The following is a 16,744-nucleotide window of genomic DNA, read 5'->3' as shown; positions in this document are numbered from 1 at the left end:
CAGCTGTGTTAGGCAGTTTGTCTCTCATTTGTCTTGATAATTAACAACAAAAGGATAGTCACTGACTGAACAGGGTGTTGATGTTCCTGTGTACCGTAGGTGTGGTCTGTGGCGTGTGGTTGGATGAGCTTACGGTCGGTGGTGGCGTTGTTCAGAGGGTGGTTGGGGCATGTGTGGCAAGCCGGGCCTGGGCTGGTGCCAGCCACGGGAGCCTAGGGCTCGCCTGGTCACCGCCGGAGCCGCCAGTGTGACACCACCACCCTCACCAACACCAGTTGTACGTAGCTGCACCCGCCCACGCCCTCCGAGGCTGAGTCCTCCTTACAGGTCCGCCAGCAGCGCAGTTCCGCCAGGATATCCGGGAGCAGAGCCACTGGGAAGCAGTTGGTTGGCCAGGCACCGGCAGCAGTATTTGGACGTAGCGAGTGAATTGCCTCAGTGCCCCAAGGATCATGGTGATGGAGGTGTCGTCGGTCGACTTCGAGGTGTTCGGCAAGGTGCAGGGTGAGTACACTGCCCCTGTCACTCCTTCCCTCCCCCAGGAGGGTTACGCGGGGTCGTGATGACAGCCACACCACCCCAGGTACTGTACCGTCTACCACTGTCTCCTGAGAGTGGACCTGTCACTCAGTACACCTCTGACAGGAGACTTACCATCCTGAGTAGGCAGAGGATGACTAGTCACTCGGTGTGCCATCAGCCTCATAGTGAGGATCGTAAACATCATGTGGTGCAGTCCATAACCCCCCCCCCCCCTGTACTCGCACCTCCAGCTCTACCCATAACTCCACGCTGTACCACATCCACACAGTGTAACCCCGAACAAAACTGTATCCACAACAGTATACTATACCCACAACCCTTTACAGCCTTGCACTGTGTCCATAATCCCTCACCTCTACAAGGTGCTCACAATATCACACTGTACTCATATCATCACTCCCCACCTACAACTCTGTACTGTATCCACACTATACCTATATCTCACACTGTATCCACATCTCCCCACTGTACCACATCCCCACACTGTATCCTCAGCACCATATTGTAACTATAACCCTGCATTGTATCCACAACCCTACAATCCCGCATTGTACTCACAACCCTGCACTGAACCCACAGACCCGCACTGTATCCACAACTCCATACCGAACCCAAAACTCCACACTGAACCCACAAGTCCACACTGTACCAATAACCTTACACTGTATCCACAACCCTAAATCGCCCTCACAACCCCACATTGCACCCAAAAAGCCTGTGCTGTACCCACAGACTTATATTGTACTTACAATCCTACACTGTAACCACAACTAAACCGTACCCACAACCTCACTTAGAACACTGCGCTGCATCCACAATTTCCCACTGTACCCACAACTCCATACTGTGTCTACAACTCTACACTGTACCTACAACCCCACATTGTAACCCATATCCCTGCGTTGTACTCACAACTACTCTTTGATGTACCCTCAACCCCACATTTGTACCACAGCTCTTTTCTGTACCCACGACCCATCACTATACCATTGCCCTACAACCCTTTACAGTATCCACAGCCCTGCACTGTACCCATAATCCCACTCTATGCTCACAAACCCATAGCTCTGTACTGTACCCACAACTCTACACTGTACCTATAACCCCATACTGTGCTCAAATTCCTATCCTGTACCCACAGCTTTATCCGTTAATCACAACCCAACAATGTACCTGCAACACAACACTGTACCCACACTATGCTGTACCCACAACCCCATAATGAACACATAGACTTGCTTTGTACCCAAAAATCCAAACCGTATCCAAAACCCCACAATGTACTTATAACTCTTCACTGTACCCACAACCACACTGAACCTACAGTACAACCCCCACAGTGAACCCACAGACCTGCTCTGTACCCAAAAATCCAAACCGTATCCAAAATCCCACAATGTACTTATAACTCTTCACTGTACCTACAACCCTACTGAACCTACAGTCCCATCCTGTATTTTCAACCCTGTACTGTACTCACAGACCCACAGTGCACTCATAACACAACGCCATATCAGAACCTCGAAATGTACCCACAACCCTACACTAAACCCAACAATCATATACTGCACATGTAGTCCCACACTGCATCCACATCCCTACACTGTACTCACAACGCCACACTGTATCCAAAAAACTATACTGCACCTACAACCACACACTGCACCCACACTTTACGCTGCACTCACAACCTTGCAGCGTAGCCCACAACCTTGAACTGTACCCTGAACACCATGAAGTACCCACGCGACAGAAATGTACCCACAACTTCATTCTGTACCCACAACACCACACTGTACCCACAACACCACTCTGCACTCACTAGAGCACACTGTAAACATAGTTGCCTCAACCCTTCAAATTACCCACAACACACTATGCACAGCCCCACACAGACTCATAATGTACCCACATCCCACACTTTACTTACAACTATACACTTTTTCTGAAAAGCTTACATTGTTCCTGCACTTCTACTCTATGCCCATAACTCCATACTATATCCACAATCACTATAATATTCCCGCAGTTCTCACATTCTCTGACTGACTCGCAATCCCACAGTATTCCCTCCGTCACACACTTTGCCCACAACACCTCACTTCTGGAATCCCACAATCTCCCTAGCCCCACATCATTCCCACAATTAGACACTATTTTTCAACAGTCCGGCGCCAGTCTCCAATTTCCTACCGCAGCTCCTTTATTACAACCCTTAGTACAGTACCACAATGGACCTACATCCTCACACTGTTTCTATACATTGCTATACATCTGCACTGCCCCCCACACCTTGACTCTGTGCCCTAAAGCCTTCCTAGTGTGTTCCCCTCGTGCCTTGTTCCTATGGCCTCCTCCTCTCACCCACTGGCCTCCTACTCGTCCTTTCCCGTCAATAAACTGAGCCCATTTCTTTTTCCTAGAATTCCCAGGTGATCATCGTATCTGGCAACCCACCGACTCTTTTTTTTTTTTTTTCTTGTGGGGGAGGGAACAGTAATACCACACGATCCCAGCGTCACCTCACCCTCAACATGGTACTCACAACACTTGTATTATTTCGACACTACAGCCACAACCCCACCCGGACTTGGCTTGCAGCTGGGCTGGCCAGGTAAGAGTTTGTTGGGTGCCAAAGTGTGTAGCGTCACTTGAGCCCCGACGATCGCTGCTCCCCGGAACCATTAAAAGGGTCTTTCCCTCCCCCTGAATATAACCAGAAACTCCTACTGCAACTGCACTCTATAAGAAATAAATATTATGATCTTAAAGTGTATATATCTTTATTCATGGACACAAACCTTTTTATCTTTTTTAAGCTCATGACTCTATTTCTTCCCTCTTGAACTTTAACAAAAATCTGTGGTCGTTCCACATCTCACAACGACATAAGAGATCTTTTTGGTACGTATGTATAGCCTGGGACCGAGTACCACTGAGTCAAAGTCTGTCTAGGTTGATGATTCACAAGAGGCGAGCGTCTTGTTCCAGCTGTCCTGATGAGAGAGGCAGCGTCGAACACTAGCCTTCATGCCATATAGGCAACAGGTGTTTAGTAGTCACTCCAGAAGGTGCATGGGCAGCCTAGCTGTCAGCGTAAGGTTGTGTCGAAAAGAGAGTCGAAGAGCTACAATTCGAATTCTTTTGAGCTACTAAGGGTCAATTAGATAAAAGGACTCTGGTGTAGTAAGTCTTCTGGTGATCTAAAGGCCAAAGCAAGCAGTGCTAAGCAGCAGTAACAAGGACAAACAAAATTCTTGGATTCATAGGAAGGACTTTGAACATTAAGTCACTCTCTACTACAACTCGCTGGTGCGTCCCCGTCCTGAATATTGTGTTCAGTTAGGGTCACTTTACTTAAGGAAAGACATAGACAGGATGGAGTGAGTACAGCGGCGGGCTTTTGAAATGATTCCCAACTTGTGAAAAAAATAATACACACACACACACGCACACACACACACACACACACACACACATTTTTTTTTTTTTTTTTTTTTTTTTTTTTTTTTTATACTTTGTCGCTGTCTCCCGCGTTTGCGAGGTAGCGAGGTATATATATATATATATATATATATATATATATATTAAAAAAGGTTATAAGATGATCTAATACAGGTATTCATAATCATTAAAGGCTTGGATGATTTCGATCGAGCTACGTTTACGCATAATCTTGGTAAATGTTTCGCTTTTAATCTACGACTGGCATTATATTCGCGCCTCCTAACTTATACGATAAGTTTACAGTTCTTCCTCTTTAAATATTCTATATGTCTTTCTACACCTACTACAATAATACACAAGTGTCTCTTCTCTTTCACTACCACAAACAGCCTCGCTAGGACCCGCTAGTCAATTGCTGTTTTAATTTAGTTGTATTCAGCAGAGTCGTCAGTGTGGTAGGAGGTCGGGGAAGTAGAGAGGAGCGTGTGTGGTAGGAGACGGAGGTGCTAGGTATTGTCCGGGAGGCAGCAGGAGCAGCAGTATCTTGCTATTTTTACCTTGTGTCTCCTGGTGCCATCGCCACCTGTAGAGCGGGCGGGTGCAACGCTGCTGGCGGGACGCTTCCTCCCCGCCAGACCCATAAACTTCCCCAGAGACTTGTGTCGGGGGATCCCCTCTCTCCCGTAAAAGGTCTCTCCTTGCCATCTGGCTCACCTCAGAGACTTGTATTGGGGGATCCTCTCTCTCCCGTAGAGGTCTCTCCTAGCCATCTGCCTCACCCCAGAGACGTGCCGGGGATACTCTCTTCCCCAGAGGCCTCCCTTGACCATCTGGCTCTCCCCAGAGTCTCATGGTGGGGAATCCTCGCTCTTCCCCAGAGGTCTCTCCTGACCATCTGGCTCTCCCCAGAGATTAATGGTGGGGAATCCTCGCTCTTCCCCAGAGGTCTCTCCTGACCATCTGGCTCTCCCCAGAGACTCGCGGTGGGGGATGCTCTTCCCCAGAAATCTACCCTGGCCACTTGGTTCTCCCCAGAGACTCGCGGTGGGGGATGCTCTTCCCCAGAAATCTACCCTGGCCACTTGGTTCTCCCCAGAGCCTCGAGACTGGGGGGATCCTCTCTCCCCACAAGTCTGTCCTGGGTGTCTGGTCGTCTCAGATGGGGTCTGCCCTCACAACCACACAGTATTCCCTCCGCCACACACCAGCACAGGGCAGTCACCGTTCACTTCCACACACTCATCGTCACCCGTCATGACAACAGATGATCACCACACATGTAACATGTGTCCGAGTAAGACTGGTATCTGTGATCTCGTGATGATCGGAAGTGAAATGTGGTACGTCGCATTTTGGCTACGGTATAGACGAATTGAGAGAAAGGGATGCTCTCTCTCTCTCTCTCTCTCTCTCTCTCTCTCTCTCTCTCTCTCTCTCTCTCTCTCTCTCTCTCTCTCTCTCTAACGAGGTATATCACCGGTACCAAACACTTGGGTATCGGGAGGGTTAGCGACTGCTGTGCAATGAGCCACCACTTCAGTGTCTGTCAAATGTCACTCTTTTGGCAAAGGTAGGTAGCTGCTGTCTATTCTTTCTGTCTCACCCACCTGCTGGCTTTCATCCACAAACATGTATCTCTCCATCTCACACATAACACTTGACAACACGTAACTCTCACGACTCGTTCTTCGTAACTCTAGATTTTCTTGCGCTGAGAGTTACGCGCTGACCCTGAATTTTGGCATGATGCAGTCGTAAGAACGCGCAGGTATTCTGTTAGGACTTTACATGGTAGCACTGCCACAAGGGACACTGTCCCTCGGGAGGTAGGTGAGGCTGCTCAGTAAGGTAGGTAGGATGGTTCTCTGAAGAGGGGAGGCTGCTGCTCAGTAAGGTAGGTAGGATAGGTTCTCTGAAGAGGTGAGGCTGCTCAGTAAGGTAGGTAGGATGGTTCTCTGGAGAGGTGAGGCTGCTTCTCAGTAAGGTAGGTAGGATGGGTCTCTGGAGAGGTGAGGCTGCTCGTAAGGTACGTAGGATGGTACTCTGAAGAGGTGAGGCTGGTCAGTAAGGTAGGTAGGATGGTTCTCTGAAGAGGGGAGGCTGGTCACCAAGGAAGATATCTTGTGGCGGGGAGGTAGTTCAGTTAGCGATGTGGAAAGGATAATTATCGTATTGTTCTGTGAACTTCTTAGGTCATATTGCTCTGACGGTTTACATAAATGTCACCGGTCTTGTGTATACGTATGCCGTGGGTACAGGTGTGCTGTGTGTAGGTCTACTGTGAGCACAGGTGTGTCGTGGGTGCAGGTGTTTCATGAGTGCAGGTGAGTCGTGAGTTACGCACAATAAACACTTATTTCCTAAAAGAACATCGACGGAAGATTACCATAAGGCACTGGTCGAGAGAGTCAATACGATGCTGTGAGTAGGACTTTTGGTCTATTGTTTTTCATAAAAATCTCCGCTACATTTTGAAACGGTCGTCATATATCTTTCGGTAGATTCTTCTCTCTCTCTCTCTCTCTCTCTCTCTCTCTCTCTCTCTCTCTCTCTCTCTCTCTCTCTCTCTCTCTCTCTCTCGTGTGTGTGTGTGTTATATTTTCAATATTTTTCTTTCGAGAGTGAGGGCAAGTATGGCCGACTCTTAGCTTAAGATGTTTGTGGGTATAAGATGTGCGTTACGCCTGGCGGGAGTCGTTATCTGGGGAAACTAAAAGAGGCGGTGATATAGCGGCCACAGGTTCAGGCTGTGTGACGCGCTTCCCTCGCGACCTGGTAAAAGGTTGGTTGATATGTTGGGCGGGATGCACGCCCACCCGCCGCCCTCGTCCTGAGTCAGCGCTCTCTGTTACACGACAGATCTTTAGATACGTTGAAGGTTAGACACCCAGCAACTGCTGGGCTGGAGGCAGTCGGGTGAATGTCCCTGTCGTTCGTTGAGGATAGCTCGCTGCCTCCTGACCGGTCGGTCGCCATAGATCTCGGCGCCACAACAACGCAGTCTGATCGAGATCGTTCAGCGCACTACACTCAGACTTTGCCCGCTGTTTCTTCCTCCGTGTCCCTATGATCTTGAGAAATGTCCTGTCTGTGAATAAGTTTATGACGGAGACACAAATCATCAACGAGAGATCAGAGTATGACTGACGCATCTAATGTTGCACATTGTCTGTCTCATGATGTATTAGATGCTGCAACTGTCTGTCTCATGATGTATCTTGTGTTGCAACCTTCTTTCTCTTGACGAGCCTGGTGTTGCAACCATTTGTCTCATGATGCATTTAGTGTTGCCTAGTGTTGTAACCTTCTGTCTCGTGAAGCATCTGGTGTTGCAACAGTCTGTTTCATATCAAGGACAAAATCTGGTAGTCAAAAACATGTTGCTGAGCTTCGTGTGAGGCGAACATCCACTCACTAGTATGTCTCTTGTCTGACGAATTTAGGAAATTCCTGATCACAACATATACGCTCGGTCAGAAAAGTATCGGTACACAATGTGTGTTAAACATTATGACACACGTCCAACGGATACTGAGAAATATGTGTCTGACCTGCTACACGTTGGTAGCCCTGATGTCAGGAGTTGCCATCTCGGCTAATGGCGATATATCACGTCAAATATTTACGGAAATGTTATCTTTCTATATGAACAATGTATGATATTACATACGCCTTGAGAATGTCGTCTGTAGCACCTGTTTCAGCATGTGGCTAACGCGTTGCTGTGCGTCGGTGACCACCAAGCTGCCGGGAAATATCACATCACAAACGCTGTAGACTTCTGCCTGTTGCCAGTGAGCTGTCCATCATAACTGGTGTGACCATAACCTTAGTGACAGACAGTGACTATGTTAGCTGAAGTGCCACAGTGTGTGTGTGGTGTGTCCCATCATAGGTCGAGTAATGAAACTGTGACCTTTATCTCAGGGTCGCAACTTTAGCGGTGTGGTTCACACCTGACGGACTAACCACAGCCAGGCATACCAACCCTCCTACACCAGGAACTGGTCCAGTCATTACCGAAAGCGTCGGATCTATTGTGTGTCAATACCTTTTTCTATTCAGTGCACCAAGCACACTTATCACTGGGATCTTATCTCAACTAGAAAGAAAAAAAGCATGAAAATATTGCATTTTGTCCTAAAACGAAAAAAAAAAAACTAGTCAATTTGCAGCATACTTCACAAATTCAACTCCATCAAAAGCTCGGTAAAGTTCTTTATGAACAATGATGGTGTGTAATAGACTGTACTGATATTTCAGGGGAAGTTGGGAGACGACGAGGGACGGGTGACGTGCAGAGGTCATGACAGAGTTGGCCCAGATCTGTGTATGGTATGAGGTGTGGCACACGCCATCCCTGAGAGAGGGAGGCACGGAGGTCACAGTGAAGTGTCATAATGCTGCAATAAGCAGGTATACTGATGATTACAGGAAAGGTAAATTGTGGACGAATGAACGAGACCCAGAGGGTAGACAGATCACTCGAGTCCCTGAGACTCACGGGATAGGTAAACCATTGATTGAGGCTTACAGTGTAGGTAAACAAGTGTAGACTTGTCACTGAAGGTTTACATGATAGTTAAACCATTATAGACTAGTCACTGAGGATCACATGACGGACAAACCACTGTAAATGAGTCAGTAAATCTTACAGGAGCAGTTACGGGGTACGTAGCCTAGCCGTTTCTCTCTTACTATAGAATGTTTTGGGCTCGGTGCATGATGCATGCCAAGGAAGATTCAGAGGGTGGCGAATGTCATCATAAATCTTGGGTGTGCTCAAGGCCGAGGTTGATTTAAGGGTTGAGGATTTATCTAGATTAAACTAAAGAGTAGCAGAAATGAAGGTTGTAAACGGTAGTGGGCACAAAAATCACCTCAGCGACAGTCTATATAAAGTAAGTGACAAAAAGAGAGAATCGTTTGTGAGATAACAGATGTTGCCAACCGTAATGTCTTAAATCATCCTGGAGATCATAGAAATAGAAATCTTTACAGAGAATAATATAGAGAAATATATCAGATATACAGTTAGTCTTTGGTTGTAGCTAATGTTGATTTGACTAAAAAAGAAACTTAGTAACATTAAAAAGAAATCAATTATATGGCGTATACTTGAATAATATCACAGCAAGGATTAGGGGGATCCTCAATGTATTCCGTAAACAGGTTGAAGTTATACATTCTCATAATTAGACAAAAAAAAAAAAAGAAGACCCAACATTGTTTGATGGAATGAGGCTATACGTTGTTGTTGTTGTTTTCTCTTTCTTTACTAATAAGAATGAAGGGGAGGAACACGGGAGCCGACATAGCAATACGCTCGGACGACAAACTGCGAAAACAGCAAAACCTTCAGTCTTTGCGGAAATACGAGTTCTCTTTTAATGAACATCTTGTTCACAAATATTCTTTTCACTTCTTAGTGAAAGATATTATCGATAATGATTTTGTCATTTTTGTAGACAGTATAAGAAGATATTTTGGAGGATGAGCAAAGACATCTCTTCAAGTACGCGGCTAGGCTTACGTCACACGTTTCATACTCTCTCTGTGTACATTGATTTATTGAGCTAGTAAAACAGTTTCCTGTCTCATGGTTACGGTGCAGTTCCTCTGAACGGCTTCTCCTGGTTCAGGCATGCAGGCCATGAGAGTTTAAGGCAGGATGGTTCATGGTACATACTGATCCAAAGTGGATCGTTTGAGGTTCAGAAAGTATGTCTCGTCTTGCATGTTATCTTAATTAAGAATTACCAAAACAGTGTATGATACAGACAGCAGTGCTTTTCCCTTTCATGAACCATAGTTAACTGGGGTGATGGAAAATTCTCATATCTGTCCAGGTTCTTTTTTTCTATCTACCATTATTTCTGTTATTACATATATATGCTTTGGAAGGAGGTAAATAAGGTGCAAAAGACAAGAGAACAAATGTGAACATCGGTGTGGGGAAAAAGGGAAAGTGATAACAGGTAGTGATGAAATGAGGAGATGGAGTATTTTGAAGGGCAGATGTAGGATGTTTTGGTAGGGGTGGTATACGAAGTGAGTCATACCGTTGCGACTGGCGCAGCTCCTAAGGCAGCAGATTTCTAGTATTACTCGTTTTATTGGCAAATGTGTATAGACACTCGTGTAAATTCATGAAGCTGTCATTTCCTATCCTCGTTCCTCATCAAAAGTGTATACGTATCTACATCTGTGGTTCTGAGACGTGGCTATTTCGGGTTCTGTAAATGGAGACACTCAAGCTAGTGTCCCTCGCATTCCTCATCAACACCTGACACTGACTTTAGCTTCTCATTCACAAGCTCAGTTACACCTTCACTCGAACCAACACTGTCATGTGATGACTGGAGGACGTCACCGTCCACGTGCAGGTTATCTCTCCTCTCATGTCCACATTTACAGCCCTCTCTCGTGCAACAAGGGTGTACTCACTAGGTTCATCATTCATTATTTTCAGCCGTTATTTCCTTTAGGTTTGTTTATTTTTCGTGGTTTCTTGTCCACAAAACCAAGAAATCACCTCTCCCTTTATCTTTACCTTTTCCGTTAGCATTTCTTTTGCTTTCCATGGCTGAACTAATCCACCACACAAGTTACCGCCTTTGCCATGTACCAAATGGATTCTCTGTCTCTGCCGTCACAGCAGTAATGTACAATTTCCTGTTACCTTCACCGTGGTGTTGTGTTCCACACTTGTCTCCCACACGTTCAGGTTTAAAGGCTGCGTTTTCTGCTTTGCAACAACACTTCTTTCGCCTTCTTTGCTAAGATTGCCACATGTTCTGAAGTTCTACAACACGCTACTGGACAGAGATGAGTCAAGAACTGTCCGACCAAGACCATGAGACACGTTTTCTAAAGAAATGAGTGATCAATACTGCTGGTACTGTTCTCGTCAGCGGACGTAAGAAAAAAAGTATATGGTAGAAGTCTTAGTCATCATATGTAAACTGAATTTAAAGATTTTCGCCGAGAGCGGAAAGTTTATATATCGTCGCTATCTGGGCCGTCATGAGGCGGGGTTGAATGATGGCTCCGTCACCCCCGATAAGAACATTCTACTTCACGCTGTCATGGGCTAGATAGCTGTATCACACGTTAGAATGACATAGAGGCCCATAAGACTTAATAACGGTGGCAGACGTCAGGTATAAACCAGATACTACCGGTCTTTGGAGGGTGGGGGTAACATGACGTGACCCGACCATCTGTGCTCCTCATGTTCTGGTGTGAACCATATATAACCAAGTGTCAGTAGATGTTGTCGCTCTGGTACATATGTGAGATTCATCCGAAATCACTATATCTTTATGTAGGCAAAAAGAAATTTCGTCCGATGTGAATCTCCACAATTATCATGTTCATTACCTTCAAAAGCCTACGACAGATTCTACCGAACGGTTGGCAGCAAGCGTCCCCCGCCCAGCCATACCAGAAGCTGCCTTGGCTGACACACGATGATGCGCCGATAACTGTGACGCTCGACCTTGACCAACCTATGACAAATATCATTTCTTATTTCTTGTATAGATAAATACATTTCATACGCAAGACTTTTTCAAAAATCATACACTTCTTGGCTATGTTGACGGAGACACAAAAATACACATCCAAGCAACAAAAAAAAAAACGAGCAACGAGCACACGAACGCACACACACACACACACACACACACATACACACTGCAAACGTATTGCCAGAGTCCCATATTAAGAGAATAGATAAGGGGACAAACTATGTAAGGAAGTGAGCTCCACACTGAGTAATGAGAGGTGGGGTGATTACCAATGCATATGGACCCGGTAGCGAGATTAGTAAGAAAGAGGGTTGAGTATTTTGAAAGGATCTGACTGAATGCGTAAGCGATTTTGATGCAAGCTATCAAGTATTTGTGGCGGGTGATCTGAAGAAGTGAGTGGTTATGTGGGAAACGATGATGTGATTCAAAATGGAGAGTAACCTCTAGGGTTGTGTACTGAAATGGGACTGGTGAATAGAATTACTTGTTTTCAAAAAAGGGACATATAATTGTACATGGGTTAGTGGAGCTGGGGGTCAACGAGAGTGAATGGATTACGGGCTAATTGATAAGCGTGCAAAGAAGGCATTCTTGGATGTATATATACTGATAAGGGCAACTGAGGAGACGGCAGGGCGAGTGCAAAAGTTTGTAGTAGATTACGATAAAGAGGATATGGCATGTGTAGGGAAGCGGATGGTGTAAGTGAGTTAGCTTAGAAGAGTCTTGTGTGCGGAAATACCAAGAGAGATTGGGTGATGAATGACTTGAGGGGGAAGTTAACGAAGGAATGATAGGTATTTACGGATGCACTGCTTACATGTACAGATGAAATGTGTAGCATATCCAGGGAGGGCTGTAGGCTTTGGTAGTGAGTGGTAGGATAAGGAAGTTGACAGTGAAAGAAAAGAGGTGTACGAGGGTTACTTGCAAGGAAGGATTGCGAGTGACTGGGAGATGTACAAGAGAAGCAGGCAGGAGGTTAAACTGAAGGTTGGAGCTGAAAAAGAGGGCAAATGGAAGATTCGGTGAGAGAGTATCTGCAAACTTTAGGATGAGTAAGGAAGTCTTGGAAGGTGAATAGTGTGAGGGGAACAAGAAAACAAATAGAGGCATCAGTGAGTGGAGCATGTGAAGAAATGGTAATAGGTAAAGCAGAGGTAAAGAAAAAGTGGAATGAGTTCTATGGTCTGTTGAAGGTACATATTCAGAAGTAATACCTCCGAAATTTGAGAATTCACTTTTGTACCCCATGCACCACTAGTCGTCAGGCACCTGAAACTAAACCATACTTATACTGAAAATCCTAACCAACCAACCAACCAACATCATTACCCCCTTTCTTAGGAATTTCGGCTGCAATCCCATCCCCCCCCCCCCCACCAGATGCTATGCCACACTTCATCTTATATGAGGCTTTCACATCTGTTTATATTCAACCACTTGCCATGACTCTCTCTCTCTCTCTCTCTCTCTCTCTCTCTCTCTCTCTCTCTCTCTCTCTCTCTCTCTCTGCATACCTCCACGTTCCAAACACCCATGACTTGTAGACGTTGACCTGTGACCCAACATTATGAAGCAACGTTTGTGGACGTCGACCTTGTGACCCAGCATTGTCAAGTAAGGCTTATAGACGTCGAACCATAACCCTACTTTGTGAGGCAAGGCTTGTGAACGTCGACTTCTGACCCAGTCTTGTGAATCAAGGTTTGCGAACGTCGCCTGTGAAACAACTTTATGCAACAAGACGTGTGATAGTCGACCCATGACTCACTTCTGTGAATCAAGGCTATGAAGCAGGCTTTGTGAAGCAAGGTAATCGGACGTCGACCTGTGACTCAGCTCTGTGAAGCAAGATGGTCGTACGTCGACCTGTGACAGCTCTGTGAAGCAATGCTCCTCGTGTTGCCAGTCGTGTGGCGAGTCAACTGAGTCACAGGTTTATTTAATGGACGGTCCACCTTACCACCTCGCTCCCCATCCACACATCCAGTGTTCGCGAAGCCTAGCCATCATCTTTAAACTTCGTTCCTTATCAAAATGATAATTTCCAGTAAAACAAACTAAAGATTTCACAGTAGAAAAGGAGTCAAGCCCAAAATATCGGCCATGCCAGCCAGAACTTTGCCCCTGGAGGCAGGGAATCATCATGTGCCCGGGAACAGCCAGCCTCGTCACGATCACCCAAACAAATCCTCACTGTGAAAATAGCTGTTTTCTGGTCGGCCAAGACGGGCGGCACATGACCGAATTTATGCAGAAAAAATAAATCCTCTCGCTGCTTCGCTACAATTGTGCCAATTTCACTGCGATGCTTTAGAAATGTATTTTTCAGCAGTGGTAATTCCACACCCCCGAGGTCCGCAGCTGCACCAGCTGCAGCAGCTCTCGTACAGCTTTGCCATCCTACACAGCTGCCACTTGCAGCCACCGTTCCTCCGCTCCTCGGTGAATGACTTCAAAACAATTTCGATTTTCCTCGACCGTGTATTTCAGTATAGCTGTGGCAGGAGTGTGTACTAGCCTAGCTGCCAGCCGCAACAAGTCTTAGTGTGGTAGTCATGAGGCCGCGAAGCAATGTACCCAAACAACACACAAACCGTTCTGTCATTTGAACTCCGCACAGAAGTCAGGTAAACAAGTGAAATACCAGCGGAAGTTCATAACGAATATATATATATATATATATATATATATATATATATATATATATATATATATATATATATATAGATAGATAGATAGATACATACATACATACATACATACATACATACATACATACATACATACATACGTACATACATACATACATAGCTAGATATTGATCCCTGGGGATAAGGGAGAAAGAATATACCATCGTATTCCCTGCGTGCCGTAGAAGGCGACTAAGAGGGGTGGGATATAGAAACTGGAAATCTTCCCCTCCGGTGCTACTTTCCAAAAGAGGGAACGGGAAAGGAGCCAAGTGAGGATCTCCCTCTTAAGCTCAGTCTCTGTATTGGACGCTACCTCACTCATGCGGGAAATGGCGAGAGTATGAAAAAGCGAGAGAGAGAGAGAGAGGGGGGGGGGGGGGGTTGCTGGACTCTTCCTGCTTGAAGTTACGCCGCGAGTGAACATCCACAATTGGCGAGACTGTATCACTGGGAGTGCGGATTCGTCAAAGAATTCGCACCAAAGGAGTCCACATTTTCCTGCTGCTGGAAGTAGCACAGTCTTCGGTTGCACTAGCCTTCGGAAAGGAGGTCCCGAGTAACTCCAGTTCTCTGTTTAAGAAAAGGGTCCGGGAGGAAATATTGATAGAATGAATATATATATATATATATATATATATATATATATATATATATATATATATATATATATATCGCCATTTCCCGCGTTAGCGAGGTAGCGTTAAGAACAGAGGGAATATCCTCACTTGGCCACTTTCTCTGTTCCTTCTTTTGGAAAATTCATAACGGGAGGGGAGGATTTCCAGCCCCCTGCTGCCTAATGACAAAACTGAATATTGTGAAAAATCTAATTCAAAGCATCTTTACTTAACGGCTGCGTATATATGAACAGAATAATGTTTTGATTTTTATTCCTACTGTCATATAGACCTAAAGGTGTATTTTCCTACTTTCATATAGCTCTGGAAGCATATATTCCTGCTGTCACACAGCCCTAGAGGCATATATTCCTACTGACGCTGCTTCTTCGCCACCTTTTCCTCGGACCTGCGAATCGATAAACCAAACTATAACTTTTCAATTATCTTTAGTTTTTGTACAACATTTAAAAATTCCCATGGTTTCTTTTTAACACCACTATCTTTAGGGGCCATTGTTGCTTTGTTCACTTTGTATGCTAATAAATGCAAAACAGGCATAGACATGAAAGCAAAACAAGTGCAGTTCAGACGCGTTGTTGTCAACTTTGAGAAGTAAGAACTGCTTTCTGGGGATTGGCGTACAGCGTACTTAGTTCTAAAGTCCGTTGAAGCGAGGTCCTTTGAATCGAAGCTTTACTCAATTTGAGGAGAGGCATTTGTATAGAGTGTTTTGACTCTTAGTTGACACCGCAAAGAAATGCAGTTGAACATATACGTTCTTGAATTATAAAATCTGTGACCCCACCGAATCCATTCAAATACATAAATCAGAAATAGAAAAAGGGTCCTGCGGTTTGAACCAAACTACTGTAAATGCCTATCAAGTTTCATGTCAAGCATCCCTAAAACAAAGGAGTGTCACAAAACTTTGTTACGAGGAGGAAAATAAGGTAGGAACTTAAAAGAAGTGTTTCCTGTCGAAATACAAAACGTCGAGCTACCGTTACAGCACAACTGTAGAAACATTGCCAGACCATGTTCGGTTTAATAAACTGGTGACTTTTTAAGTCCGAGACGTTTCTGATGCCTGGTCATGCACTCAAAAAAGACGTGAGCCCCATGAGTGAAAATGTCGTTATGGAGCCCTTGCTGCTAGATCTGTAATGATAACGTATTCTCGCCGGTCCGAGGATGTCCATGTCAAAGAAACAGTACAACCAAAGACATTCTTTTACAGTAGTCATATGACTGGGGTGTATGAATGTAGCGTCCACATACCCTCTGCGAGGCGCTAGCTGGCCTGCTGTCACGTGCCAAGGACGAGCAGCGGAATGCGCACCGTCAACCCACCGCCAACTGAGCTTTCTAGAATATCTCGACAACACAGCCGCATCGTGCATCCTGCATCCGATATGCTACCAAGACTTACTGTTTTATCAGTGATAATGTGTGTACAATGGAGAGTGTTTTATCAATGATAAGGTGTGGACAGTGGAGAGTGTTGACAAGGGACAGCACCGTGAGAGCCTTGACTGCTGATGCATCGTAAATGCCAGTTTGTCGCGGATGGGATGGAATGGTGTGTCTAGCGGATGTTTTCCTTTCTAGTATGATAAATATTATATAGATCTATTTTTTTCTTCTTTTTTCGTTCCTTATGAATACTTAGGCTCCCATTTGTACGAATTGAAAACTATGATTGACACATCCAGACAGTTACTGACAAAAAAAAAAAAAAAAATGGAAATTAGTGATAATGCAGCCTCAAGGACGACTAGTGTTGACATCTTGGCCACCAGCGATCAACACCGACTAAAGCAAAAATAGCATATATGACAAAAGCAAAACTTCTTACAGTTTGACGAACTTGATTGTATGAAACCTATAATCACAACTTCAT

General features: G+C 45.2%; 1 protein-coding gene across 1 annotated transcript in view; it reads left to right on the top strand.

The window, feature by feature from the left end:
- Window positions 1-236: 236 nt before the first annotated feature.
- The window catches only part of LOC139749855 (acylphosphatase-2-like), a 53,565-nt gene continuing 37,057 nt past the window's right edge, over window positions 237-16,744 (top strand). The window contains exon 1 of the mRNA XM_071664184.1: window positions 237-504. Within this exon, the coding sequence (XP_071520285.1) occupies window positions 453-504 (52 nt within the window). The 5' untranslated portion in view covers window positions 237-452. The remainder of the gene's footprint in view (window positions 505-16,744) is intronic.

This window comes from Panulirus ornatus, chromosome 8 (genome assembly GCF_036320965.1).
Source record: "Panulirus ornatus isolate Po-2019 chromosome 8, ASM3632096v1, whole genome shotgun sequence".
In the NCBI taxonomy this organism is placed as follows: domain Eukaryota; kingdom Metazoa; phylum Arthropoda; class Malacostraca; order Decapoda; family Palinuridae; genus Panulirus; species Panulirus ornatus.
Note: the sequence above shows the minus strand (reverse complement) of the source record. Positions and strands in the feature narration are given on the sequence as shown.